Source organism: Periophthalmus magnuspinnatus, chromosome 18 (genome assembly GCF_009829125.3).
Source record: "Periophthalmus magnuspinnatus isolate fPerMag1 chromosome 18, fPerMag1.2.pri, whole genome shotgun sequence".
NCBI classification, from domain to species: domain Eukaryota; kingdom Metazoa; phylum Chordata; class Actinopteri; order Gobiiformes; family Gobiidae; genus Periophthalmus; species Periophthalmus magnuspinnatus.
Genome location: NC_047143.1, coordinates 3,444,628 through 3,471,314, shown reverse-complemented (window position 1 = coordinate 3,471,314; position 26,687 = coordinate 3,444,628). Strand labels below are relative to the sequence as shown.

At 43.7% G+C, this 26,687-nt stretch overlaps 1 protein-coding gene across 1 annotated transcript in view; it reads left to right on the top strand.

Moving 5' to 3' along the window:
- The first annotated feature begins 1,271 nt into the window (after positions 1–1,271).
- tec (tec protein tyrosine kinase) overlaps positions 1,272–26,687 on the top strand; it is a 37,287-nt gene continuing 11,871 nt past the window's right edge. The window contains exons 1-10 of the mRNA XM_033983624.2: positions 1,272–1,363; positions 9,091–9,291; positions 12,437–12,541; positions 16,111–16,192; positions 18,293–18,421; positions 19,770–19,810; positions 21,335–21,531; positions 23,125–23,190; positions 24,539–24,593; positions 25,538–25,617. Coding sequence (XP_033839515.1) covers positions 9,154–9,291; positions 12,437–12,541; positions 16,111–16,192; positions 18,293–18,421; positions 19,770–19,810; positions 21,335–21,531; positions 23,125–23,190; positions 24,539–24,593; positions 25,538–25,617 — 893 coding nt within the window. The 5' untranslated portion in view covers positions 1,272–1,363; positions 9,091–9,153. The remainder of the gene's footprint in view (positions 1,364–9,090; positions 9,292–12,436; positions 12,542–16,110; positions 16,193–18,292; positions 18,422–19,769; positions 19,811–21,334; positions 21,532–23,124; positions 23,191–24,538; positions 24,594–25,537; positions 25,618–26,687) is intronic.

Genomic DNA, 26,687 nt, shown 5'->3' with positions numbered 1-26,687 from the left:
AGACAATTTTTGCGGAAATGGGCAAATGACGTGAACGAAACCACAACATCCGTTCGAAAAGAGACGAGTTTCAGAGTTTTAACAGGTTTACTCTTGACTGAGGACCAGAGGTTAAAGGGGCATTGCGTAACTTTGAAGGTAGAGCGTCCACCGCCTGCTCGTCTCCATGGCAGTGCTGGAACGTAGCGAAGTAAAAGTACAGATTTTGTCGATACAATTGTACTTTTTGTATCTTGGACATTACTATATTACAACTGCTATTCAACAATTACTACTACTACTACTATTACTACTTCTACTACTACTACAACACCATATCTATCATATTCATTTCTTTAAAGGTCACATATTACACGAAACTTCTGTGCTTAGAAAAGTAGATATTTGTGTGTTGAAGCTAATGCTAATGCTAACTGAAAAGCAAAACAAATTTGTGATGCTAAAATAGCGCTACAATCTGAACAATTTTGTACAGAAAAACTACGGATTTGTCATTAGATGTGTTTTCATAAAGTTTTTTTGTTGTATTCTATATTTAAAGTAAGTTAGCATTAGCATTAGCATTAGCTTTGAGACACAAATACCTGCTTTTAAACACACAAGCTTCCGCCGGTTAAATCGTCGTGAAGCTGTTAGCGCGCCCGTCTGTGATCATCCATCTGTAACTCGCTGTTCGCGTCTGATTTTTAAATATTTCTTTATTTTGGCAAGACTCTGCTAAAAACTCCTAGCGCCGTTTAAAGAGCTCTATTATTATTATTTTTATATATATTTTTATTGTTTTGCTAAAATGTTTTTCTCTTTAACTTTTAATCTCACCAAATTGAGCAAAAGAACCTCCCCACAAAAAAAACAAAAAAACAATATAGACATCCTATCCATTTGTGTCAGGATGATGAGAAATTAAGACCGTTGCCATGGCGATTAACAATTCAAAATAAAAATCTTTTATCATTTGAATTGGAAAAAAAAAAAAAATCTAAATGCTGCAGCAAACTCAAGCACATGAATAGGTTAAATTTGCATGCAGGTTAGCTTATGTGTAGTAATTTCTTCTATTTTGTTCACTTACTCGCTGAAATGTTACGCAGTGAGACTTTAAATACGTACGCCGTAGCTCCGGTCCGCTCTTCCAAACTGATCATAAATAAAACTACTCATTAACTTCTTACGCAGGTTACGCAACACCCTCTCTGTGTCTGGAGGGAGCTTGGGAAAAAAAAAACCTCAGCTCTCCAAACGCTCTTTTTTTAAAAACACCAAACCAGGAAGTAAACGGGTTCTTTCATTTCCTTAAACTTTACGCATGTGATTTTACGCACAGACGCTGCTCCGTGACTCAAACCACCCATGCCACGAAAAGGTAAGAAAAAGAACAGAAAAATAGTCTAGTTTCACTCTGTTTATTTTGTTTTTTTTAAGATTCCGCTGAACTTTGGCACTTTAAGGTAGTAGTGTTCTATTGGTCAGAGCTTTTACGCACATTACGCACGCGTCTTACATGGTTTTAACTGGCTTCGTACAAAGTTAACGCACTTTAGCCGAATCATGTACGTGTAATAGAATACGAAATAGCTGGAAAGTTTGTATTTTTAAGGGAATAAGACGAGGCAGCGGGGTTTTGTTGAGTATTGAGTGGTTTGGGGACTGTAGCGCACGTAGCGACAGGTGAACCGGGAGGAGGGATTAGAGACAACGGGAATTTACGGTTGTTGGTTGTTATAATTAAACTTAAAATGTACAATTAGGCTTCCAAAACTCTATTTCTTATTGAGTTAAATAAATTCCCAATGATTTTTGTCTTATTTGAAACGTGCATCTTGCTGTTGGCCGCTCTAACTCACTACACTACTGTTATAAAACTATTTCAGGTTAGAAGAGACAATACAGTACAGTTTAAAAAGGGGCACTGTGTAACTTTTCTGATGGAAGAGCCTGTCATCTGCTTGTCTTCATTGATGCTATTGCTCGAATGTTCCACAGTCTGGCATTTAAAGGTCCTATATTACACAAAAGTGACTCTTGTGTGCTGTAAACCGTGTTATAATACTGTTTCCTCGTCAAAAAACAGACCTGGAGTTGTGTTTTGTTTCATTCACATGTTTAAATAACCCTATATTATTAGTTTTTCTACATCTCCAAAGCTCAAAATGCTCTGTTCCACCTCGTGATGTCATGAAGTGATTCTTTTCAAGTCAACAGCTCCTTTTGCCTTTAGTTTAACATCAGAACATAGATCAGAAAATAGCGTCTTGCATTTCTTCAGTTAAGATACATAGATTTGTTTTGCTAAAATATACTGCGTTATTACGATGAGCGGGGTCGACTTTACACAGACCTGACCTGTAATTTGTCATGATGTAGTCCTAAATTTGACCTGGTCTAGTCCTGGTTTAGTCCTGGTTTAGTCCTGGTTTAGTCCTGGTTTAGTCCTGGTTTAGTCCTGGGCTAGTCCTGGTCTAGTCCTGGTTTAATCCTGGTTTAGTCCTGGTCTAGTCCTGCTTTAGTCCTGGTCTAGTCCTGGTGTAGTCCTGGTTTAATCCTGGTTTAGTCCTGGTCTAGTCCTGGTCTAGTCCTGGTCTAGTCCTGGTTTAATCCTGGTTTAGTCCTGGTCTAGTCCTGGTCTAGTCCTGGTCTAGTCCTGGTTTAATCCTGGTTTAGTCCTGGTCTAGTCCTGCTTTAGTCCTGGTCTAGTCCTGGTGTAGTCCTGGTTTAATCCTGGTTTAGTCCTGGTCTAGTCCTGGTCTAGTCCTGGTCTAGTCCTGGTCTAGTCCTGGTTTAATCCTGGTTTAGTCCTGGTCTAGTCCTGGTCTAGTCCTGGTCTAGTCCTGGTTTAATCCTGGTTTAGTCCTGGTCTAGTCCTGGTTTAGTCCTGGTCTAGTCCTGGTCTAGTCCTGGTTTAATCCTGGTTTAATCCTGGTCTAGTCCTGGTTTAATCCTGGTCTAGTCCTGGTTTAATCCTGGTCTAGTCCTGGTCTAGTCCTGGTCTAGTCCTGGTCTAGTCCTGGTCTAGTCCTGGTCTAGTCCTGGTCTAGTCCTGGTTTAATCCTGGTTTAGTCCTGGTCTAGTCCTGCTTTAGTCCTGGTCTAGTCCTGGTGTAGTCCTGGTTTAATCCTGGTTTAGTCCTGGTCTAGTCCTGGTCTAGTCCTGGTCTAGTCCTGGTCTAGTCCTGGTTTAATCCTGGTTTAGTCCTGGTCTAGTCCTGGTCTAGTCCTGGTCTAGTCCTGGTTTAATCCTGGTTTAGTCCTGGTCTAGTCCTGGTTTAGTCCTGGTCTAGTCCTGGTCTAGTCCTGGTTTAATCCTGGTTTAATCCTGGTCTAGTCCTGGTCTAGTCCTGGTCTAGTCCTGGTCTAGTCCTGGTCTAGTCCTGCTTTAGTCCTGGTTTAGTCCTGGTTTAGCTCTAGTTTAGCTCTAGTTTAGTCCTGGTTTAGTCCTGGTTTAGTCCTGGTTTAGCCCTGGTTTAGCTCGAGTTTAGTCCTGGTCTAGTCCTGGTCTAGTCCTGGTCTAGTCCTGGTTTAATCCTGGTCTAGTCCTGGTCTAGTCCTGGTTTAATCCTGGTCTAGTCCTGGTTTAGTCCTGGTTTAATCCTGGTCTAGTCCTGGTTTAGTCCTGGTTTAGTCCTAGTTTAGTCCTGGTCTAGTCCTGGTTTAGTCCTGGTTTAATCCTGGTCTAGTCCTGGTTTAGTCCTGGTTTAATCCTGGTTTAGTCCTGGTTTAATCCTGGTCTAGTCCTGCTTTAGTTCACATAATTCCTCCTGTACTTTAGATCTGCACAAACATGTTTAACACTTTATTATTCGTCTGTTCCACCTCGTGATGTCACACAGTGATTCATTTGAAGTTTTAGTTTAACATCAGAACAAAGATCAGAACAAAGATCAGAAAACACCGTAACATCTTGCATTTCTTAATTTCTTCTTCAATTACGCTTTGCAGATTTTTTTTGCTAAAATATACGTTGAAAAACTCGCTTTTTTACTGTGAACGCCGTCGCCTTTAGACAGACCTGACCTGTAACTTGTGCCCGGACGATGTCACTTGTCGCTCGTCTCCATGGAGATAGAGAAGTTGAATGTCATATTATGGAACATTACAGCCAAAGCAATAATTATGTCCATGGAAACCAGCACGTGTTGGACCATGTGCGAGAAAATATACGAAAACATTTGATTCACTTCGTCTTTATTCAGGTTTGGAAAGTAAAGAATTACAAGTAGTAAAGTACTGCACTGAGTTTTTAGGTATTTGTACTTTACTTAAGAACATTTTACAGTGGATACTTTTCACATTTCTACTCCATTATATTTCTGAACAGGACTGAAAAGTAAAAGTACTTTTCGTCTGATTTAAGGGGTTATTTTTTACCGTGTTCGTGGAAACATCCTGACTAAAGTTTTCACGTTTTGAGCAAAAATAAACGCACAAAATTCAGAAGAAAAATGAAGAAACTGATTCGTATTGACATATTTGACCAAAATATGTCTCATTTAAATCAGTATTTTGACGCTGAAGTACACACCTGCGTTTAATCTCACTATCATAGTTTTTATACTGCGACAGGAAATGTGCAGAAATGGTTTATTTCTGTGACAAAAATAGCGTCTCTGGGGGAAGTGGTGATTTAAACGCCACAAACAAACAGAATGAAGTCAAATGTCACGTCTTTGGTTTAACACGGTCCCCACTTCTGCATAACTGAGGCAAAGTGAGTATATAAAGTGACAGTGAGTATATAAAGTGACAGTGAGTATATAAAGTGACAGTGAGTATATAAAGTGACAGTGAGTATATAAAGTGACAGTGAGTGTATAAAGTGACAGTGAGTATATAAAGTGACAGTGAGTATATAAAGTGACAGTGAGTATATAAAGTGACAGTGAGTATATAAAGTGACAGTGAGTATATAAAGTGACAGAGTATATAAAGTGACAGTGAGTATATAAAGTGACAGTGAGTATATAAAGTGACAGTGAGTATATAAAGTGACAGTGAGTATATAAAGTGACATTATACACGTTTAAAACCGTTTTACGCTTTTTTTAAACAGTAAAAGTTTTTATGTAACACTTTTTTTCACCTTCAAGACACTGAAAGTGTTTTACAACAAGGAAACACACACATTTATACACACACACATTTATACACACATTTATACACACACACACATTTATACACACATTCATACACACACACATTTATACACACATTTATACACACACACATTTATACACACATTTATACACACATTTATACACACACATTTATACACACATTTATACACACACACATTTATACACACATTCATTTATACACACATTTATACACACATTTATCCACACATTTACCCACACATTTATACACACATTCATACACACACACATTTATACACACATTTATACACACACACACATTCATACACATACACACAACACATTCACACACACACACTCACACACACACACCCACACACATTCACACACACACCCCCACACACATTCATACACACCCCCACATGACACATTCACACACACACACACACACACACACCCCCACACGCTACGTCTGTGTCTGATACTCTGAATAGTGTGGACATACACTATTCCCTACAGGGGGCGGGGTTTAGGGCTCACACCATTTTTAGCGGTGTCTGAATGTCCAGTTGGTGAGAAAATAGTGCACTCAAAATTCCCACAATGCACCTTGAAAAGTAGTGTGCATCAGTGGTCACGAGATCGGCCAGGATGGACCATAATGCATTGCGAGACTTGGAAAAACAACAGCGAACAGTGACAGGTTTTTAACTGAAAGAAGCAGATGGAAGCTCTGGTTTATCTCACTGTTGAATATAAATAAAAGGTGCTAGCTTTAGCCGCTAACCTTAGCTTTAGCCGCTAACAGTGAGATAAACCAGCTGCTAATAGAGCCATAATTTACACTTCTCACACAAAAATTAAAAAATATAATGTATTTACGTGAGCTCCAGCCTGACAGAAACTTATGTGATTATCCTTTGTGTGTAAATATTTGTGTGCGAGTCCAATCTGATCGTTATTTGCGTCAGAGTTTAGCCTTTAGACGTTTTTTCACCCAGACCCAGAGTCACATGACAAAGAGAGAGAAGGAGGTTTATTTGAGTGTGTCCATGTGTGTGACTCACTCAGGGCTGTGGAGTGAACGAGGGGTCAGGGACAGGGACGTTCAGACACAGCCCCAGATTTATGCAACATGCTGTAGGTGAAGTGTCTTGCTCCAGGACACAACAACAGCACTGATCTGTGGGAGCTGGAGTCAGTGGATCTGAGAGCTCGAAAATGATGTTTATGCTGAGAGCGATTAGTGGACGAAAACACTGAGCCACTGTCGCCCCTCGGTACAAGAATGTCTAGTCCTGGTTTAGTCCTGGTTTAGTCCTGGTTTAATCCTGCCTTAGTCCTGCTTTAGTCCTGGTTTAGTCCTGGTTTAGTTCTGGTTCAGTCCTGGTTTAATCCTGATTTAGTCCATCTTTAGTCCATCTTTAGTCCTGGTTTAGTCCTGGTTTAATCCTGCTTTAGTCCTGGATTAGTCCTAGTTTAGTCCTAGTTTAGTCCTGGTTTAGTTCTGGTTTAGTTTTGAGTTTGACCCGATTTAGTCCTGGTTTAGTCCTGGTTTAATCCTGATTTAGTCCATCTTTAGTCCATCTTTAGTCCTGGTTTAGTCCTGGTTTAATCCTGCTTTAGTCCTGGATTAGTCCTAGTTTAGTCCTAGTTTAGTCCTGGTTTAGTTCTGGTTTAGTTTTGAGTTTGACCCGATTTAGTCCTGGTTTAGTCCTGGTTTAATCCTGATTTAGTCCATCTTTAGTCCATCTTTAGTCCTGGTTTAGTCCTGGTTTAATCCTGCTTTAGTCCTGGATTAGTCCTAGTTTAGTCCTAGTTTAGTCCTGGTTTAGTTCTGGTTTAGTTTTGAGTTTGACCCGATTTAGTCCTGGTTTAGTCCTGGTTTAATCCTGCTTTAGTCCAGCTTTAGTCCAGCTTTAGTCCTGGTTTAGTCCTGGTTCAATCCTGCTTTAGTCCTGGTTTAGTCCAGTTTTAGTCCAGTTTTAGTCCTGGTTCAGTCCAGCTTTAGTCCTGGTTTAGTCCTGGTTTAGTCCCGGTTTAGTCCAGTTTTAGTCCAGCTTTAGTCCTGGTTCAGTCCAGCTTTAGTCCTGGTTCAGTCCTGGTTTAGTCCTGGTTTAGTCCTGGTTTAGTCCTGGTTTAGTTCACATAATTTCCTCCATAAACCTAAAATCCTGTAACCCTGTAGTTTATCTTAAACATGTTCTGAAATCTCCCCGTGTGTCAGATGCCCTCCCTGTGTGTCAGATGCCCTCCCTGTGTGTCAGATGCCCTCCCCGTGTGTCAGATGCCCTCCCCGTGTGTCAGATGCCCTCCCCGTGTGTCATGGAGTCTTATTAATATTAACTGACAGCAGATTATGTCCATTTATATAAAGAGTCTATGGGGACAGGACATTTTGTTGTTTGTAGAATAAATCACGTCACTTTAAAATGTAGGTCGTTGAGATTTGCTGATGGCGTCTGTCCAAATTTCTGCTTTGTGTAACCAATAATAAAAAGTAAGTCATAAAAAACATTTATGGTAGTTGCCCAGATATGATGGAACTCTAAAGGTTCATACTGGGACATGCCCTCGCAGGGAGCTGGCATGGAGCCGGATTATACAATGAAACATAATCTAATCTACGAGTGGAAGAGTTCATTCTGTAGACTTAGACCAACTGGTTTAGTCCTGGTTTAGCCCTGGTTTGGTCCTGGTTTAGCCCTGTTTTAGTCCTGGTTTAGTCCTGGTTTAGTCCTGGTTTAGTCCTGGTTTGGTCCTGGTTTGGTCCTGGTTTAGTCCTGGTTTAGTCCTGGTTTAGTCCTGGTTTGGTCCTGGTTTGGTCCTGGTTTGGTCCTGGTTTGGTCCTGGTTTGGTCCTGGTTTAGTCCTGGTTTAGTCTTGGCTTAGTCCTGGTTTAGTCTTGGTTTAGTCCTGGTTTAGTCTTGGTTTAGTCCTGGTTTAGTCCTGGTTTAGTCTTGGTTTAGTCCTGGTTTAGTCCTGGTTTGGTCCTGGTTTAGTCTTGGCTTAGTCCTGGTTTAGTCTTGGTTTAGTCCTGGTTTAGTCTTGGTTTAGTCCTGGTTTAGTCCTGGTTTAGTCTTGGTTTAGTCCTGGTTTAGTCCTGGTTTAGTCCTGGTTTAGTCTTGGTTTAGTCCTGTTTTGGTTTGGTTTTGCCCAATTCCAAGCACTTTTCCTGTCACAGCGGAGTGCGTAGGTCGGCCCGAGGTCGGCCCGAGGTCGGCCCGTGTTCACTCCGCACTTGCTCCGCTCCAGAGTGTGTGGAGTCACTCAGACGCCTCCTGGTTCAAACGGAGCGGCCGTTTGCTGAGGTCCAGAGTGTGACTGTTGGGTTCACACTGGCCCAAGCTCCTCTCTCGGAGCAAAGGCTCTTTTATATCGACCTGACCAGTGTGAAAATGACCTCTGACCTGTGAGCGCTGAGCAGTGACCGCTGCTGTTTATATTCTGTGGTGGACTGTTTGTGTCGGTGACAAAGGCCGACAGTATAAATACAAAACTGAATCTTCATTCTTTGGAAAATAAATAAATAAATAAACATATCCCCCCTTCCAACATGATCGTGGCTCAGAATCAGATGTGCTTTAGGTTTAGTCCGAGGTTAGATCTGGTTTAGTTCTGGGACAAATAATTTTTGTAGTTTTGTAACCTCCAAAGGTCAGAATCTGAGGTGCTTAGACGTGGTCTGGCCCTGGGTTAGACTTGATTTGACCCATGTTTAGTCCTGGTTAAGTCCTGATTTAGTCCTGGTATAGTCCTGGTTTGGTCCTGGTTTAGTCCTGGTTTGGTCCTGGTTTAGTCCTGGTTCGGTCCTGGTTTAGTCCTGGTTTAGTCCTGGTTCGGTCCTGGTTTAGTCCTGGTTTAGTCCTGCTTTAGTCCTGGTTTAGTCCTGGTTTAGACCTGGTTTAGTCCTGGTTTGGTCCTGGGATAAATCCTTTTTATAAATTGATCTTTTGATTGTTATTGTGATCGTTATAATTGTAAATATATTGTTGGTTCCAGTTCGGCAGCAGACCAGGATGTGCTGACGTGGACCAATGGGCTGAGGCGGTGGGCGGGACCAGGATGAGCGCTGAGCCGCTATTGGAGGAGCTGCTGATTAAACGGTCGCAGCAGAAAAAGAAAACGTCTCCACTGAACTACAAGGAGAGACTGTTTGTGCTGACGAAGAGCGCACTGAGCTACTACGATGGACGCATCGAGGTCAGAGTCTGGACTAAACTGGACTAAACAGGGCTAAACCAGGACTAAACAGGACTAAACCAGGACTAAACAGGACTAAACCAGGACTATCCATCCATCCATTTTCTTCCTCTTATCCGGGGCCGGGTCGCGGGGGCAGCAGTCTAAGCAGGGACTCCAGACTTCCCTCACCCCAGACATGTCCTCCAGCTCCTCCAGTCGTTCCCCAAGGCGTTCCCAGGCCAGCCGAGAGACATCGTCCCTCCAGCGTGTCCTGGGTCTTCCCCGGGGCCTCCTCCCGGTGGGACATGCCCAGAACACGGGAGGCGTCCAGGAGGCATCCTGAGCAGATGCCCGAGCCACCTCAGCTGCTCCTCTCAACGTGTAGGAGCAGCGGCTCTACTCCGAGCTCCTCCCGTGTGACCGAGCTCCTCACCCTATCCCTAAGGGTTCACCCGGCCACTCTGCGGAGGAAGCCCATTTCAGCCGCTTGTATCCGCGATCTTGTCCTTTCGGTCATTACCCAGAGCTCATGACCATAGGTGAGGGTAGGAACGTAGATTGACCGGTAAATCGAGAGCTTCGCCTTCCGGCTCAGCTCCTTCTTTACCACAACGGACCGATACAGCGACCGCATCACTGCAGACGCTGCACCGATCCGCCTGTCAATCTCCCGCTCTATCCTTCCCTCACTCGTGAACAAGACCCCGAGATACTTGAACTCCTCCACTTGGGGCAGAGACTCACCACCCACCCGGAGAGAGCAAACCACCTTTTTCCGGTCGAGAACCATGGCCTCGGATTTGGAGGAGCTGATTCTCATCCCGGCCGCTTCACACTCGGCTGCAAACCGCCCCAGTGCTGCAGGTCCTGGCTCGAAGAAGCCATCAGGACAACATCATCTGCAAACAGCAGAGATGAAATCCTGTGGTTCCCAAACCAGGCCCCCTCCGGCCCCTGGCTGCACCTAGAAATTCTGTCCATAAATATAATGAACAGAACCGGTGACAAAGGGCAGCCCTGGCGGAGTCCAACATGCACCGGGAACAGGTCTGACTTACTGCCGGCAATGAACACAGCTCCTGCTCCGGTCATACAGGGACCGGACAGCCCTTAGCAAAGAGCCCCGGACCCCATACTCCCAGAGCACCCCCCAAAGGACACCACGAGGGACACGGTCGAATGCCTTCTCCAAATCCACAAAACACTTGTGGACTGGTTGGGCAAACTCCCATGAGCCTCGAGGACCCGATGGAGAGTATAGAGCTGGTCCAGTGTTCCACGACCAGGACGAAAACCACACTGCTCCTCCTGAATCCGAGGTTCGACTATCGGTCGGATTCTCCTCTCCAGTACCCTGGAATAGACCTTACCGGGAAGGCTGAGGAGTGTGATTCCCCTGTAATTGGAACACACCCTCCGGTCCCCCTTCTTATACAGAGGGACCACCACCCCGGTCTGCCACTCCACAGGTACTGTCCCCGACCGCCGCGCGATGTTGCAGAGACGTGTCAGCCAAGACAGCCCCACAACATCCAGAGACTTGAGGTACTCAGGACGGATCTCGTCCACCCCCGGAGCCTTGCCACCGAGGAGCTTGACCACCTCAGTGACTTCAGCGAGGGTGATGGACGAGTCCGCCTCCGGGTCCCCAGTTTCTGCTTCCTCCTCGGAAGACATGACGGGGGGATTGAGGAGATCCTCAAAGTATTCCTTCCACCGCCCGACAACATCCCCAGTCGAGGTCAGCAGCTCTCCACCCGCACTGTAAACAGTGTTGGTGAAGCACTGCTTCCCCCTCCTGAGGCGTCGGACGGTTTGCCAGAATCTCTTTGAGGCCGTCCGATAGTCCTCCTCCATGGCCTCCCCGAACTCCTCCCAACCCCGAGTTTTTGCCTCTGTGACTGCCCGAGCCGCGGCACGCTTGGCCCGCCGGTACTCATCAGCTGCCTCAGGAGTCCCACGAGCCAACAAGGCTCGATAGGACTCCTTCTTCAGCTTGACGGCATCCCTTACTTCCGGTGTCCACCACCGGGATCGGGGATTGCCGCCGCGACAAGCACTACAGACCTTACGACCACAGCTACGAGCGGCCGCATCGACAATAGAGGTGGAGAACATGGCCCACTCAGAGTCCATGTCTCCAACCTCCCCCGGGATTAGCGAGAAGTTCTCCCGGAGGTGGGAGTTGAAGACCCCCCTGACAGAGGGCTCCACCAGACGTTCCCAGCAGACCCTCACAATGAGCTTGGGCCTGCCAGGTCTGTCCGGCTTCTTCCTCCGCCAGCGGATCCAACTCACCACCAGGTGGTGATCAGTTGACAGCTCAGCCCCTCTCTTCACCCGAGTGTCCAAGACACGCGGTCGGAGGTCAGATGACACGACAACAAAGTCGATCATCGACCTCCGACCTAGAGTGTCCTGGTGCCATGTGCACCGATGGACACCCTTGTGCTCGAACATGGTGTTTGTTGTGGACAAGCTGTGACTAGAACAGAAGTCCAATAACAAAACACCACTCGGGTTCAGATCAGGGAGGCCGTTCCTCCCAATCACGCCCCTCCAAGTGTCACTGTCGTTACCCACATGGGCACTGAAGTAAACCAGGACTAAAAAGGACTAAACCGGGACTAAACCAGGACTAAACCAGGACTGAACCAGGACTAAACAGAACTAAACCAGGACTAAACCAGGACTGAACCAGGACTAAACCAAGACTAAACCAGGACTAAATCAGGATCAAACTAGGTCCAACCCAGGTCTAACCCAGGACTAAACAGGACTAACCCAGGACTAAACCAGGACTAAACCAGGACTAAACCAGGACTAAACCAGGACTAAACCAGGTCTAACTCTCACTCACTGCTTTTGTCCCGTTGACTTTCTCTTGTGTTACTTGTTAAACTCTTGACTTTGTGTCACGTGTTGCTCTTTGTTCAATTGTTTTGTCGAGTGGCATTAACACTCGACCCACTGCAGACTGACGTCGTGTCCCTGGGCAAGACACTTCCCCCGGCTGTGACCATTATTCACACTTATTTCACACTTATGACACACTGTGAACAATGACTTCAGAGGAATCCAATGGTCAAATTTACCATCGCGTTTATGTATTGTTTTTTGTTTTTTTTGCAAAATGGAAACTCTTTCTGTGTCTCATTTTTAGAAGCGCTTCAGAAAAGGCCTGATCGAATTAAGTCGGATCAAATGTGTGGAGATCGTGAAGAACAGAGGAAACGTCATCCCCTGTCAGAACAAGTACCCTTTTCAGGTACAACACAAAATGGACTCACTCAGCACTTTAGGGGCTAAACCAGGACTAAACCAGGACTAAACCAGGACTAAACCAGGACTAACCCAGGACTAACCTAGAACTAAACCAGGACAAAACCCAGACTAAACCAGGACTAACCTAGGACTAAACTAGGACTAACCCAGGACTAAACCAGGACTAACTCAGGACTAAACCAGGACTAAACCAGGACTAACCCAGGACTAACCCAGGACTAACCCAGGACTAACCCCGGACTAAACCCGGACTAACCCAGGACTAAACCAGGACTAAACCAGGACTAACCCAGGACTAACCCAGGACTAACCCAGGACTAAACCAGGAGAAACCAGGACTAACCCAGGACTAACCCAGGACTAACCCAGGACTAACCCAGGACTAACCCAGGTCTAAACCAGGACTAACCCAGGACTAACCCAGGACTAACCCAGGACTAACCCAGGAGAAACCAGGACTAACCCAGGACTAACCCAGGACTAACCCAGGACTAACCCAGGACTAAACCAGGACTAACCCAGGACTAACCCAGGACTAAACCAGGACTAAACCAGGACTAACCCAGGACTAACCTAGAACTAAACCAGGACAAAACCCAGACTAAACCAGGACTAACCTAGGACTAAACTAGGACTAACCCAGGACTAAACCAGGACTAACTCAGGACTAAACCAGGACTAAACCAGGACTAACCCAGGACTAACCCAGGACTAACCCAGGACTAACCCCGGACTAAACCAGGACTAACCCAGGACTAAACCAGGACTAAACCAGGACTAACCCAGGACTAACCCAGGACTAACCCAGGACTAAACCAGGAGAAACCAGGACTAACCCAGGACTAACCCAGGACTAACCCAGGACTAACCCAGGACTAACTCAGGACTAAACCAGGACTAAACCAGGACTAACCCAGGACTAACCTAGAACTAAACCAGGACAAAACCCAGACTAAACCAGGACTAACCTAGGACTAAACTAGGACTAACCCAGGACTAAACCAGGACTAACTCAGGACTAAACCAGGACTAAACCAGGACTAACCCAGGACTAACCCAGGACTAACCCCGGACTAAACCCGGACTAAACCAGGACTAACCCAGGACTAAACCAGGACTAACCCAGGACTAACCCAGGACTAACCCAGGACTAAACCAGGAGAAACCAGGACTAACCCAGGACTAACCCAGGACTAACCCAGGACTAACCCAGGACTAACCCAGGACTAAACCAGGACTAAACCAGGACTAACCCAGGACTAACCCAGGACTAACCCAGGACTAACCCAGGACTAAACCAGGACTAAACCAGGACTTATTAGATCTGAAAATCTGCACAAAATACTTTTACTTTTTACTCTTTAACTGCATTTTCAAGCAAGTACTTTAATACTTTTACTTAAGTAGATTTTTTTATGTGATACTTTTATTTTTACTAGTATTTCTTTGCTTTGGTATCTTTGTACTTTAACTTAAGTAACGACACTGTGTACTTCTTCCAGCTCTGGTCTAAAGTCGTTTTATAACAAAGACAGTTTCATTATTAAATCTAAAATTGCAAAAAAATCAACACTTTATTCACGTTGATCAAATTTTTAAACAGGGCTAATATGGAAAATAAAGTTTTTTTGTGCTTTCTCCCATGTTATAACGTTGTCCCCGCATCAAAAACACGTCTGAATTGGTTTTATATGTCACCCATGCATGTTTGAGTCATTTAGCGATCTCTCTCGGGCTCTGTTTGCACTTCCGTCTTATATTTAGCTGTGAGATTCTGTGTAATTCTCCATAAATATGCAAAAACATGATACAAAACTTGACAAACCTGGTGCGATGTACAGTAGCTTCAGTATCAGGATGTGTGTTGATTGTGTTGTGATAGCGATCTGAAGCGGGAGTGACGCAGGAAACGGGAGGGGGGACCCGGAGTGACAAATACAGCATTTTTAAAACAATAAAGCGCAACTCGGTGATCTAAATATGTCACGAGTGCGTTACATCGACCGTATAAAGAAGTGACTAAGTGAGTTTGACGTCGCCCACAGCGTTAGCTCGTATCAAAGGAAGCTAATCGAGGCTAGAGCAGTTATAGCGGCGGATTTAGAGCCGAATTGCGTATTAGGCGTATTCGACCGTGAGTATCATAGCAACCAAAGAGCCAATCTGGAGCGAGGCTGTTGAAAGTAACGCCCCTTCCCGCCCACAACGCTGGTTTAGCAGGGAGCGAGAGCTTAGCAACGGCGTTAATCAAACCTGTTGCTAACGCTAGCGGGAGCGACCTCCAGGACAGAGGCACCTCATTGGTCTGTTGTTAATGTTCATATCTTCATTTGCGGGTAAAATAGTGAAATAAAAACATCAGGATCACGTAGAGCGGGTTAATACGAACATTTTAAGACCAAGAATGAGTCGATGGCGCCGGAAGTGTGCCCATGATCACTTCTTATTTGCAACGCAGCGGCTAGCAGGTTAGCTATGTCCATGTATATATACATTAGTCACGTTCTAAAAATAACCCGCAATCGGCGAAATCCGCGAAGTATCCGCTTTATTTTTTACACTTATTCTCTATGTTTTTGTGTGTAAAACCCCTCACCACACACTTTATACACTTTTCTCACACAGGCATTAACATTTTCTCACATTTCTCGCTCGTTTAAACTCTCTCAAAGTTCAAACCTTCGTAGGCGTCTTTGTCGGTGCAGAACGTTTCATCGATGTTGTGGGTTTTGTCGGTGGAGAAAACAAATCGCAAACGTACAGCACTTCAGAGTCACACTGCGATCCAACGTTTATGTAAATTTGTCTGAACACATTCTGTACTGAACAGGAGACACGGCACGGAGGAGACTGATGGACAATGGTCTACAGTCCAACAGCCAATCAGGACGCACGACACAATGGTCTACAGTCCAACAGCCAATCAGGACGCACAACACAATGGTCTACAGTCCAACAGCCAATCAGGACGCAGAACAAAATGCACAATCACACAATGTAAAAAAACATGAAAAATTACACACACAAAAAACGCGAAAGATGAACCACAATATAGCGACGCACAACTGTACAGTCTATGTTATTTTAGCAGTTAATATCCTCCCTTTACCCTTTAATGAAGCAGTTACTAGCCTGAATCATACTTAATAAACCATTTGTTCATTATGAATTAAGTCTTGGTATAGTTATTATAAAGTGGTATGAAATATTCTGCATTTAGGGGCTTTCAGTTTGCATCTGTTCACCTTCATCTGGTTAAAAATGCATTTAGAAATCTCATTGTGCTGTAGAAATACTCTAATAAACTCTGTGTTCAAACTAGACAAGGATTAGCTCTGTCCTCTCCCTGGCATTTAACAGGATATCTAGTTTTTTTTTTGTACTTTTTCTATAAATGCTGTGATCTGTATATTTATTTATCTGTATTTATTTCTTTTGTGAAGCGCTTTTGCTCAGCTGAGGTCTGGTAAAACAATAGTTGGCACCTGTTTTTATCGCCGTAGTTACAGGAAGTTTGATGGTTTTGTATAAATGCCACTGTGGTGCGTTCAGGTGGTGTACGACAACTCGACGCTGTACGTGTTTGCCCCGAGTCACGACAGCAGGAGCCAATGGGTGCAGAGCCTCAAAGACGGTACGTTCACACCTTTAAACCACAATTTCACACAAACTATTGAACCTGCCTCTGCAAAAGCCAACGTGTTACTCTGTGGACGTTGCCCGGAATTTTCCGCTGTGTGGCATTAATCTTATCTGTTCTATTATGTATTCAGGCGGTTTTTACGTTGGGTGGTTTTTGCCTCTTTAATGGGGAAGATTCCAGGTAAAGCGTTAACGTTTCCATGGACTAATCTGTTTTTTCGCTTTAACGTATTTTATAAATGTGAGCGATTGTGATTTTGTCTGTTGTTTTGTTATTTTTAAAGCTGCAAAATCGAATTAATACATTATTTTTAGCTTTCAACCATGTTATAACCAGGTCTAAAGAGGTTTTAATTATCATCCGGGCACATTTGAGTCATTTAGCGATCTCTCCAGGGCTCTACTCGAACTCTTTTTACTGTTAGCTGTAAGCTTCTGTACGAGGCTCCGCCCACAACCGTACATCACCCATACCCCCGCACGATAATCCTCCATAAATATACAAAAACGAGAGGCAAAACTGTACACAGCAGCTTCACAAACCTGATGTGACGTGCGGTAGTTTCAGTATTGTTTTGGTGATTGTTTTGTGACGGCGCTCTGAAGGGGGAGGGACTTAGCACGGAGAGGAAACAGAAGTGAAACATGTTAATACAATGGTTTCGGTAACTGTAGCATTTCCAAAACAATAAAAGGTAACACGGTGATAAAAATATGTCTTGTGTTAGCCGCTAATACTCATTTAGAAGTGAAATAATGTGACTTTATTTTGTATTTGACTGAACACGCTCTGCTAGCACGTTTAAATTCATGTTCACGCTCCCAGATGGAATGAAATGAACATAAAGTTACACTGGAACATTCTCAATAGTCTATAGTTTGGACTGAGCTGGGACAGGTCAGAAATCAATGGTGTAATCTGCTGTTTAAAGGAGCTAAATTACACAAAACTGGTCAAGGTGTGAGCACACTATAGCCACATATGTCAAACGCAGGCCCGGGGGCTAAATCTGGCCCACATTTTAATTATATTTGGCCCGTGAGATCATATCAAATGCGGATTAGAGCTGGCTGACGGTATCAGTTTTCAAAAAATACTGATTTTAACCCGTGAATTTGTCTCATCTTTTAATTTTGGCCCACTGTGCATTGAGTTTGACCAGTATATCTCGCCTAGACTTTTATTATTTTTTGAGTCATAAAAATCGTGTTAAACGACGTGTCAGAATGAACTGCATTTTGACACACAACTACCTCTCTTATTTTTTTGTTAACGTCACCTGCGCGCTGATTTTTCATCTTCGAGGGACAACGGAGGCAGATTCCCGTAATGACAGTGAAATATCTGAGACGCTGTTTGAATTTACGTGGGGAGTTACGCTAATGTAAAGTTCGCCACCGCGCTTTATCGCCACCGCTATAGGGTTTAGTCGTGTTATAATGTTGTTACCGCCTCAAAAACACACCTGGAGTTGCGTTTTGTTTCATTCACACATGCTTAAGTAACTCTTTATTATCAAAATGCTCTGTTCCACTTTGTGATGTCACCAAGTGGTAGGTTTCAAGTTAACAGCTGCTTTTTTTTAACTTTAGTTCAGTAGAAATTTGCAATTCCAGCGCTGAAATGATCCAAATTATTCTAGAAATGAAGGTGTGTGGAGTTTAAAAACACACTGGAGCACTTCCTGTATTACCACTTGATGACATCACAAGGTGGAACAGAGTGTTTTCCGTTTGAGAGAAGGACTCGAAACACAAAACGACAACTCCAGGTGTGTTTGTGAGGAGGCAGCAGCTTTAAAACACAGATCATAAAAGTGTAATCGGGCCCTTTCACTGACTGATTGCAGAGATGTTATTGCTGTAATTACTGGAAATATTCCCAGGACAAAACTGGCACAAAGTTCAACGTCTTTTGTTAGAAGGACGGGACTACGGAGAATGTTTTTAGACTCTAAACATGGCGGATCATTCAGTCTCAAAGAGCTTTTAAGATTCCATATATTTATTTCAATTTTTCTTCTAAACATGTGAACTTTAGCACCTTTAAGACCCTTTAAGACCCTTTAAGACCTTTCCCGTGTTTCCTCAGAGATAAAGGAGAACCCGATGGTGGTGGCGAAGTTCCACCCTCAGTTCTGGCAGGAGGGGGCGTGGCTCTGCTGCAGACAGGCCGACAAGATGGCGCCCGGATGTGAGGAGTACAACCTGTTTGGAGACAGTAAGAATCTGCACCAAAACTCACACTTGTACGAGGTGAGGTCAGACTTTATGGTCCCTGTGGGGAGTTTGGACGTCTCTGGGGTCAGTGAGGATCATCTCCAGATCTGGAGCTGGTCTGGGTCAGGACGTCTTGATTTAGTTCTGTTTAAGTCCTAGTTCAGTTCTGGTTTAGTTCTAGTCAAGTCCAAGTTTGTTCCTGGTTAAGTAGTTTTAGTCAAGTCAAGGTTTAATCATGGTTTAGTACTAGTTTAGTCCTGGTTTAGTCCCGGTTTAGTCCCGGTTTAGTTCTAGTTTAGTCCTGGTTTAGTCTCGGTTCAGTCCTGTTTTAGTCCCGGTTTAGTCCCAGTTTAGTCACGGTTTAGTCACGGTTTACTCCTGGTTTAATCCAGGTTTAGTCCTGGTTCAGTCTTGGTTTAGTCCTGATTTAGTCCTTGTTTAGTCCCGGTTCAGTCTTGGTTCAGTCTTGGTTCAGTTTTGGTTCAGTCTTGGTTCAGTCTTGGTTCAGTCTTGGTTTAGACCTGGTTCGGTCCCGGTTCGGTCCCGGTTCAGTCCCGGTTCAGTCCTGGTTTAGTCCCGGTTCAGTCCTGGTTCAGTCCTGGTTTAGTCCTGGTTTAGTCCCGATTCAGTCCCAGTTTAGTCCCGGTTTAGTCCCGGTTTAGTCCCGGTTTAGTTCTAGTTTAGTCCTGGTTCACTCCTGGTTCGGTCCTGGTTCAGTCCTGGTTCGGTCCTGGTTCACTCCTGGTTCGGTCCTGGTTCAGTCCTGGTTCAGTCCTGGTTCAGTCCTGGTTCAGTCCTGGTTCAGTCCTGGTTCAGTCCTGGTTTAGTCCTGGTTCAGTCCTGGTTCAGTCCTGGTTCAGTCCTGGTTCAGTCCTGGTTTAGTCCTGGTTCAGTCCTGGTTCAGTCCTGGTTCAGTCCTGGTTTAGTCCTGGTTCAGTCCTGGTTCAGTCCTGGTTCAGTCCTGGTTCAGTCCTGGTTCAGTCCTGGTTCAGTCCTGGTTCAGTCCTGGTTTAGTCCTGGTTCAGTCCTGGTTTAGTCCTGGTTTAGTCCTGAGGAAGCACATCCAAACTCCACACAGAAACTCTCAGACTCGGCCTCTTGGGACTTGAACCTGTCACCTTTTTGTCGTGAGGCAGAACCACTGTGGCTCCTTCATGAACCACATTTCCCATAAGTCTTTGTACATCGTAATAATCAAACAGGAAGCATCTGTATAAAAGTGTGTGTGTGTGTGTGTGTGTGTGTTGAATCGCACGAGTGACGGCACCTGCAGAAACACACACATGTTCAGCTCCGATTCATTTTAGTTTCTCTTCCTCTTTTTTTTCTTTCTTTTTTTTCTCTTGTAGTTTCCAGAAAACCACTGCCTCCCATTCCAGGAGAGGAGCGGGTGAGACACACACACACACACACCCCGACACACACACACACACCCCCACCCCGACAGACACACACACACATACACAGAGACAGACACACACACACAGACACACACGCACACAGAGAAGTAAATATCTCTCTTCAACTCTCAACTCTTCTTCTCCTCTATTCTCTCTTTTCTCTCCACTCCAACATCCCCATCCCCCACTCTCCACCCCCCCTTCATCTCTTTCTTCTCTCTCCTCTCTCTCTCCTCTCTCTTTCTCCACTCATCTCTCTTCTGTCCCTCACACTTCCTCTATCTTCCTCTCTCCCTGTTTTCTCTTTTCACCTTCCTTTTCTCTCTCCATTTTCTCTCCAAACTAACTCTCCCATCCCCTTCTCCCCATCCCCTTCTCCCCACTCTTTCTCTCCATCTACCTCCTCCTCTCCACCTCTCCTGACCTTCGCACTCTCTCCCTCTCTATCTTCTCTTTTCTCCCTCCCTCCCTTTCTCTCTCTCTTCCCTCCTTCCCTTGCACTCTCCCTCTCTTTTCCCACCTCCACCCCCCTCTCTACCCTCCCCATCTTTCTCTCTTCTCTTTCTCTCTTTATCCACCTATCTCTCACCTCCCTTTCACTCTCTTCCCCTTTTTTTCTCTCTCCCTTTGTCTTCACTTTACTCTCTCTCCCTTTTCTCACCACCCAACACCCCACCCCCTTTCTTCACCCTGTTTCTCCCCCATCTTTCTCTCCTCTCGCTCCTCTCTCTTTCTTCCCTCCTTTTCGCTGTCCCTTCTCATCCCCTCTCTCCCACTCTCCCTCTTCTACTTCTCCTTTCCTCTCTCTACTCCCTCTCACTTATCCCCCCTCCTCTTGCTGTCTTCCACTCCTTCTCTCTTTGCCTCTACTCCCTACTTTCCTTTCTCTCTGACCTTATCTCACCTGTGTTTCTGTTTCTCTCTTTCTCTCCATCTCTCTCTCTTTCCTCATGTCTTTCTCCCCCTTTTCTCCCCTAACGCATGTTTCATATTCACCTATTTCTTTGTTTGTCTCTCTCTTTCACTCTCTCTCTCCTTCCCCATCGCTTTTCAACTAAATCCCACCTTCTCAATCGCCCTCTCCTCCCCCTCTCTTTCTTTCCTCTCCGTCTCCTCTCTCTCTCCACCTATTTTTCTCCCTCTCTTTTTCCTTTTTCCCTTTCTCTCTTTCTCTACATCTCTCTATTTCCCTGGTTCTTTTTCCCTCTTTATCCCTCTCCCTCCCCCTCTATCTCTCTTCCTCTATCTCTCTCCCATCCTCTCTATCTCTCTCTCTTCATCCCTCTGTATCTCTCTACCCCTCTCTCTATTTCTTTCTCCCTTCTCTCTTCCTCTCTCCCTCCTTCTCTATCTCTCTCCCTCCTCTATCTCTCTCCCTCCCTCTTTATCTCTCTTCCTCCCTCTTTATCTCTCTCCCTCCCCCTCTATCTCTCTTCCCCTCTCTATCTCTCTCCATTCCTCTTTATCTCTCTCTCTCCCTCTCTCTCCCTCTCTCCCTCCTTCTCTCACTCCAGCGTCGCCCGCCCCCTCCCGCCCCCGCCTCAGTCTCGTCCGACGCTCCTCCCCCTCCTGACCAGCAGGAGGCGATAGTTGTGGCTCTGTACGATTTCCCCGGAGCCGAGGCTCACGACCTGAGCCTGAAGAAGGGACAAGAATACGTCATCGTGGAGAAGTGCGACGTCAACTGGTACAAGGCGCGCAACAAGTACGGGTGAGTGACACGTCTGCGCTTTTCTCTTAAAAACGCAAAAAAAACCCATAACTACCACAACTCTTTTCTAGACTATACGTCGCTCTGGAGTATAAGTCGCACCAGCCAAATAAAAAACAAAACAAAAACATATATAAGTCGCACTGGAGTATAAGACCAAGAACAGACGTTTTATCTTTAAAGGCAAATTATAAAAACAACGATAAAACAGTCTGAATATCAGTACAACACGCTAACGCTAACACTAACGCTAACGCTAACACATTTATATTTATTCAGACCATGAAGCACAGACAGAACTGAACACGTGTCTGGTTTGTTTACGTACGATATTAACAGTTAATCAGATAAATAAAGCAGAAAACACAAGGATCTCACTCCAGATCATTAAATTTATTGAATTCTTCGTCCTCGCCGTCGCTTCTGAACAAATCCACCAACTCCAGATGTAGATGAATCGCCGTTTTTGTTCAGTTTTTCTCTTTTAAATCACCGCAATGTTGAAATTTTAAATGTTCAGTGTTACAGGAAGTAGATACTGGTACACAAGCCTAGAGCCTAATTATTCACCATGATGAGTTTATAAGCGCTTTTCAGAGCTTTCAGAGACCAGAGTTTTGCTGTCACATTAGCGCTAACAATAACTAGCATGCTAACACGCTCTTCCTGCTTCTTAGACAGAAAAAAAAACACGCTTTATAATTAGATTTAGACGGCGACGTGTGAAAGAAGGTCCACACTGACACTATCTGTGAACAAAACAATTAACTAAAGGAAGAGAGGGAAAGAACGAGTAAAAAGGGAGTATTTATTTAAAAAAAGAAGGAATGGAAAGGAAAAAACTGGAACTTCATCAATTATTTTTCACTATTATCACACCATAAAATCAGTATTATAGCGCTGTAATCATAGACTGTATATATAAACGGGCATAGCTAAACTGCTAGCCACCGCGTTCGAAACAGGAAGTGAGCATCGGCGCGCTTTTCGGCTCCTCCAACTCCGTCATCCGCTGCCGTCAGACTCGCCATTTCGTTCGTTTCAACCCGCTCTACACGATCCCGCTGTTTTTATTTCGCTATTTTGTCCGTAAATCAAGATATAAACACTAACAACAAACAAATCCGGCGCCTTCTTTCCCCGAGTCCACTCCCGCTTAGCGTTAGCAACAGGTTTGATTGACAGCGTTGCTAAGTGCCCGCTCCCTTGCTAAAACATCCCTCAACATCCCTCGCTCCGGATTGGCTCTTCTGGTTGCTATGATACGCGCGGTCGGAATTCCAAATGTGAAACTCTGCTCCGAATTCGCCGCTATATTCACCGCTAGCCTCGATTAGCTTGGCCGTAACCCGCGTCGAAACGAACAAAACAACAGCCGCGTCAACTGTGAAGGCTCTAACTGACGGATAAAGCTTGTAGTCATGGCAACGAGCGTCACGAGAACAACAAGCTAAACACAAAATATCAGATCTTTCCAACATATTCAAAGTGATATATGTTTTAATATCCGTTTCCTTCGTCAAAATCGTTCTTAAATCTGTGCTTTGTTTCACTCACGCACCTCTTTTATCGTTTTTTTGTTTGTTTTCACAGGGAGGAGGGCTACATACCAAGTAATTATGTGACAGAGAAGAATTGTAGTAACCTGGTGCAGTTTGTGTAAGTGTGTTTGAATAAGCCAGCTCTGTTTACACTCGAAATAAAATCACGTTTCATAATGTCAAATACTTAAAGAGCTCATATTACGACATTTTCTGATGTTATAATGTTGTTTCCTCGTCACAAACAGACCTGGAGTTGTGTTTTTTTGTTTCATTCACACGTTTAACGCACAAAAACTGCACATTTACGCTGAGTTTTTATTTCTCTCAAACTGAAAACGCTCTGTTCCACCTTGTGATGTCATCGTGTGGTGATACAGGAAGTGCTCCGCTGTGTTTTTAAACTCCACACACCTTCATTTTCTAGGATAATTTGGTTAATTTCAGCTCTGGAATTGTGAATTTCTACTGAACTAAAGGAAAAAGGAGCTAACTTAGGGAGAGAGTTAACTTGAAAACTACCACTTGATGACATCACAAGGTGGAACGGGGCATTTTGAAGTTTGGAGATGTAACAGACTAATAATAAAGAGTTACTCAAACATGTGTGAATGAAACAAAACACAACTCCAGATGTGTTTTTGATGTGTTAACTGTACTATAACATGACTTAAAGCTCACGAGACTCATTTTTGTGTAATATAGCTCCTTTAAATACGATTATTACATTGATAAAGTCGATCTAATTATGTTTAATGATCAATAATCAATCATTTTGGTCTTTTTAATAAAGAAATCCGCAACTAATCCTGTGTCAGTAAAAGCACGTGGTCTTAATTACTCCTGATTAGAAGTGAAAATGCCCCAGTTTTTCATTTTTAGTAAGAAAAATACATAAATAATAAAGAACTGGGATCGATCTATAACATTTTTATAATTAACATTTTTTTATATATAACTTTTTTTTAATAACATTTTTTTATATTTTTTTTTTAATATATTTTTTGTTTTTATATTTAACATTTTTATTATTATTATTATTATATTTTTTCTGTATCACCCAATCCTAACTGCACAGCAAAGTGACTGTAAGTAGCAAAACTGTACTCTTGTGTTTCATTCACACATGTTTGAGTCACACTTTATTATTAGTCTGTAACATCTCCAAAGCTCAAAACGCCCTGTTCCACCTTGTGATGTCATCAAGTGGTAGTTTCCAAGTTCACAGCTACGTTTTAACTTCAGTTCAGTCGTAGATCGGCGATTCCAGGGATAAAATGATCCAAATGATTCTAGAAATGAAGGTGTGTGGAGTTTAAAAACACAGCGGAGCACTTCCTGTATCACCACTTGATGACATCACAAGGTGGGACAGAGTGTTTTCAGTCTCAGAGCAGAACTATGAGGGTTTGTGCGTTTTTGTTATGGAAAATATAAAGTGAAATTGTGTGTTTTGTGTGTTTTAGGTGGTACAGTAAAGAAGTGAACCGAAACAAAGCCGAGGCGCTCCTTAGGAAAGAGGTCTGTTCTGTTAAGTAAAGGTGCACTATGTAACTTTTCTGGTGGAGGGTTAAGCGGGTGCCAAGTTACAGGTCAGATCTGTGGAGAGGCAAGTCCACTCACAGAACGAAAGCGTTTAAAATGCAACCATTCAATACTAAGAACTGATTTTGAATGTCCTGGTTTAGTCCTTGTTTAGTCCTGGTTTAGTCCTAGTTTAGTCCCTGGTTTAGTCCTTATTTAGTCCCTGGTTTAGTTCTAGTTTAGTCCTGGTTTAGTCCTTATTTAGTCCCTGGTTTAGTTCTAGTTTAGTCCTGGTTTAGTCCTTGTTTAGTCCTGGTTTAGTTCTAGTTTAGTCCTGGTTTAGTCCTCATTTAGTCCCTGGTTTAGTTCTAGTTTAGTCCTGGTTTAGTCTTTATTTAATCCCTGGTTTAGTTCTAGTTTAGTCATGGTTTAGTTCTAGTCTAGTCCTGGTTTAGTCCTTATTTAGTCCCTGGTTTATTCCTGGTTTAGTCCTGATTTAGTCTCTGGTTTAGTTCTAGTTTAGTCCCAGTTTAGTCCATGTTTAGCCCTTGTTTAATTCTAGTTTAGTTGTAGTTTAGTCCTGGTTTAGTCCCTAGTTTAGTCCTGATTTAGTCTCTGGTTTAGTTCTAGTTTAGTCCCGGTTTAGTCCATGTTCAGTCTTTATTTAATTCTAGTTTAGTCCTGGTTTAGTCCTGACTTAGTTTTGACTTAGTCCTGGTTTAGTACTGGTCTACTCCTGGTTTAGTCCTGGTTTAGTCCTTGTTTGATCCCTGTTCAGTCCTAGTTTAGTCCTGGTTTAGTCCTAGTTAATCATCTTACCTGAAAAGTTACACATTGCACCTTTGAAACACGACCGTTCCACACTAAGAGCTGATTTTCCATAAATGTTGGGAGTGATTATTCCCAGTCTAATATTTTCTGCGTTGTGTCGCCCCCTACAGAACAAAGAGGGAGCGTTCATCGTGCGAGACTCGAGCACAGCGGGGGCCTACACAGTGTCTGTATATGTCAAGTCCCTCGGGTAAGAAATACAATATGTACTTGTACTTGTACTTGTACTTGTGTTTATCTGCAGTAAATGGGTTTCAGATATAAGAAAACTTTGGGATTGTTACTATGGTGATTAACAGTCCACTACAGAGCTTATCTGTTCAGTGGAGTCAAGTGGCAAAGAAAGTTTATCTGTAAAGTACAACTGGTGCACAGAGTAATTCAACGAGCTTTACAGAATAAGAAAGACGTTAAAATCACAATAAAACAAATCAAAACTTAAATAATCATCATAAAAATAACATTAAAAGAGAAGAGGCAGAATAAAACTGTTTCAGTCACATGCACAGCTGGTTTAGTCCTGGTTTAGTCCTGATTTAGTCCTGGTTTAGTCCATGTTTAATCCATGTTTAGTCCTGGTTTAGTACCGGTTTAGTCCATCTTTAGTCCTGGTTTAGTCCATGTTTAATCCATGTTTAGTCCTGGTTTACTACCGGTTTAGTCTAGGTTTAGTCCTGATTTAGTCCTGGTTTAGTCCATGTTTAGTCCTGGTTTAGTCCTGATTTAGTCCATGTTTAGTCCTGGTTTAGTCCATGTTTAGTCCATGTTTAGTCCTGATTTAGTCCATGTTTAGTCCATGTTTAGTCCATGTTTAGTCCTGGTTTACTCCTGGTTTAGTCCATGTTTAACCACTTGTCTTTTATTCGTTTAATTATCTTATCTTATCTTTACTAAAGTCATAAAACAGTTCATTAGCCACATCGAGCAGGAATGTTTTGGCGAATTCGTCGTCTGTGAGTGTCATGGCGTATTTCGAATTGTCGCTTTATATTTGACCGTTTTAGCGATGAAGTTTTATCGTAGCTTATTAGACACAACGAAGTCCCTGCTCTGTCCTCAAAGTCCTGGTTTAGTCCAGGTTTAGTCCAGGTTTAGTCCAGGTTTAGTCCTGGTTTAGTCCTGGTTTAGTCCTGGTTTTACTCCTGGTTTTAGTTCTGGTTTAGTGCTGGTCCAGACCTGGTTTAGTCCTGGTTTAGTCCAGGTTTAGTCCTGGTTTAGTCCTGGTTTAGTCCAGGTTTAGTCCAGGTTTAGTCCAGGTTT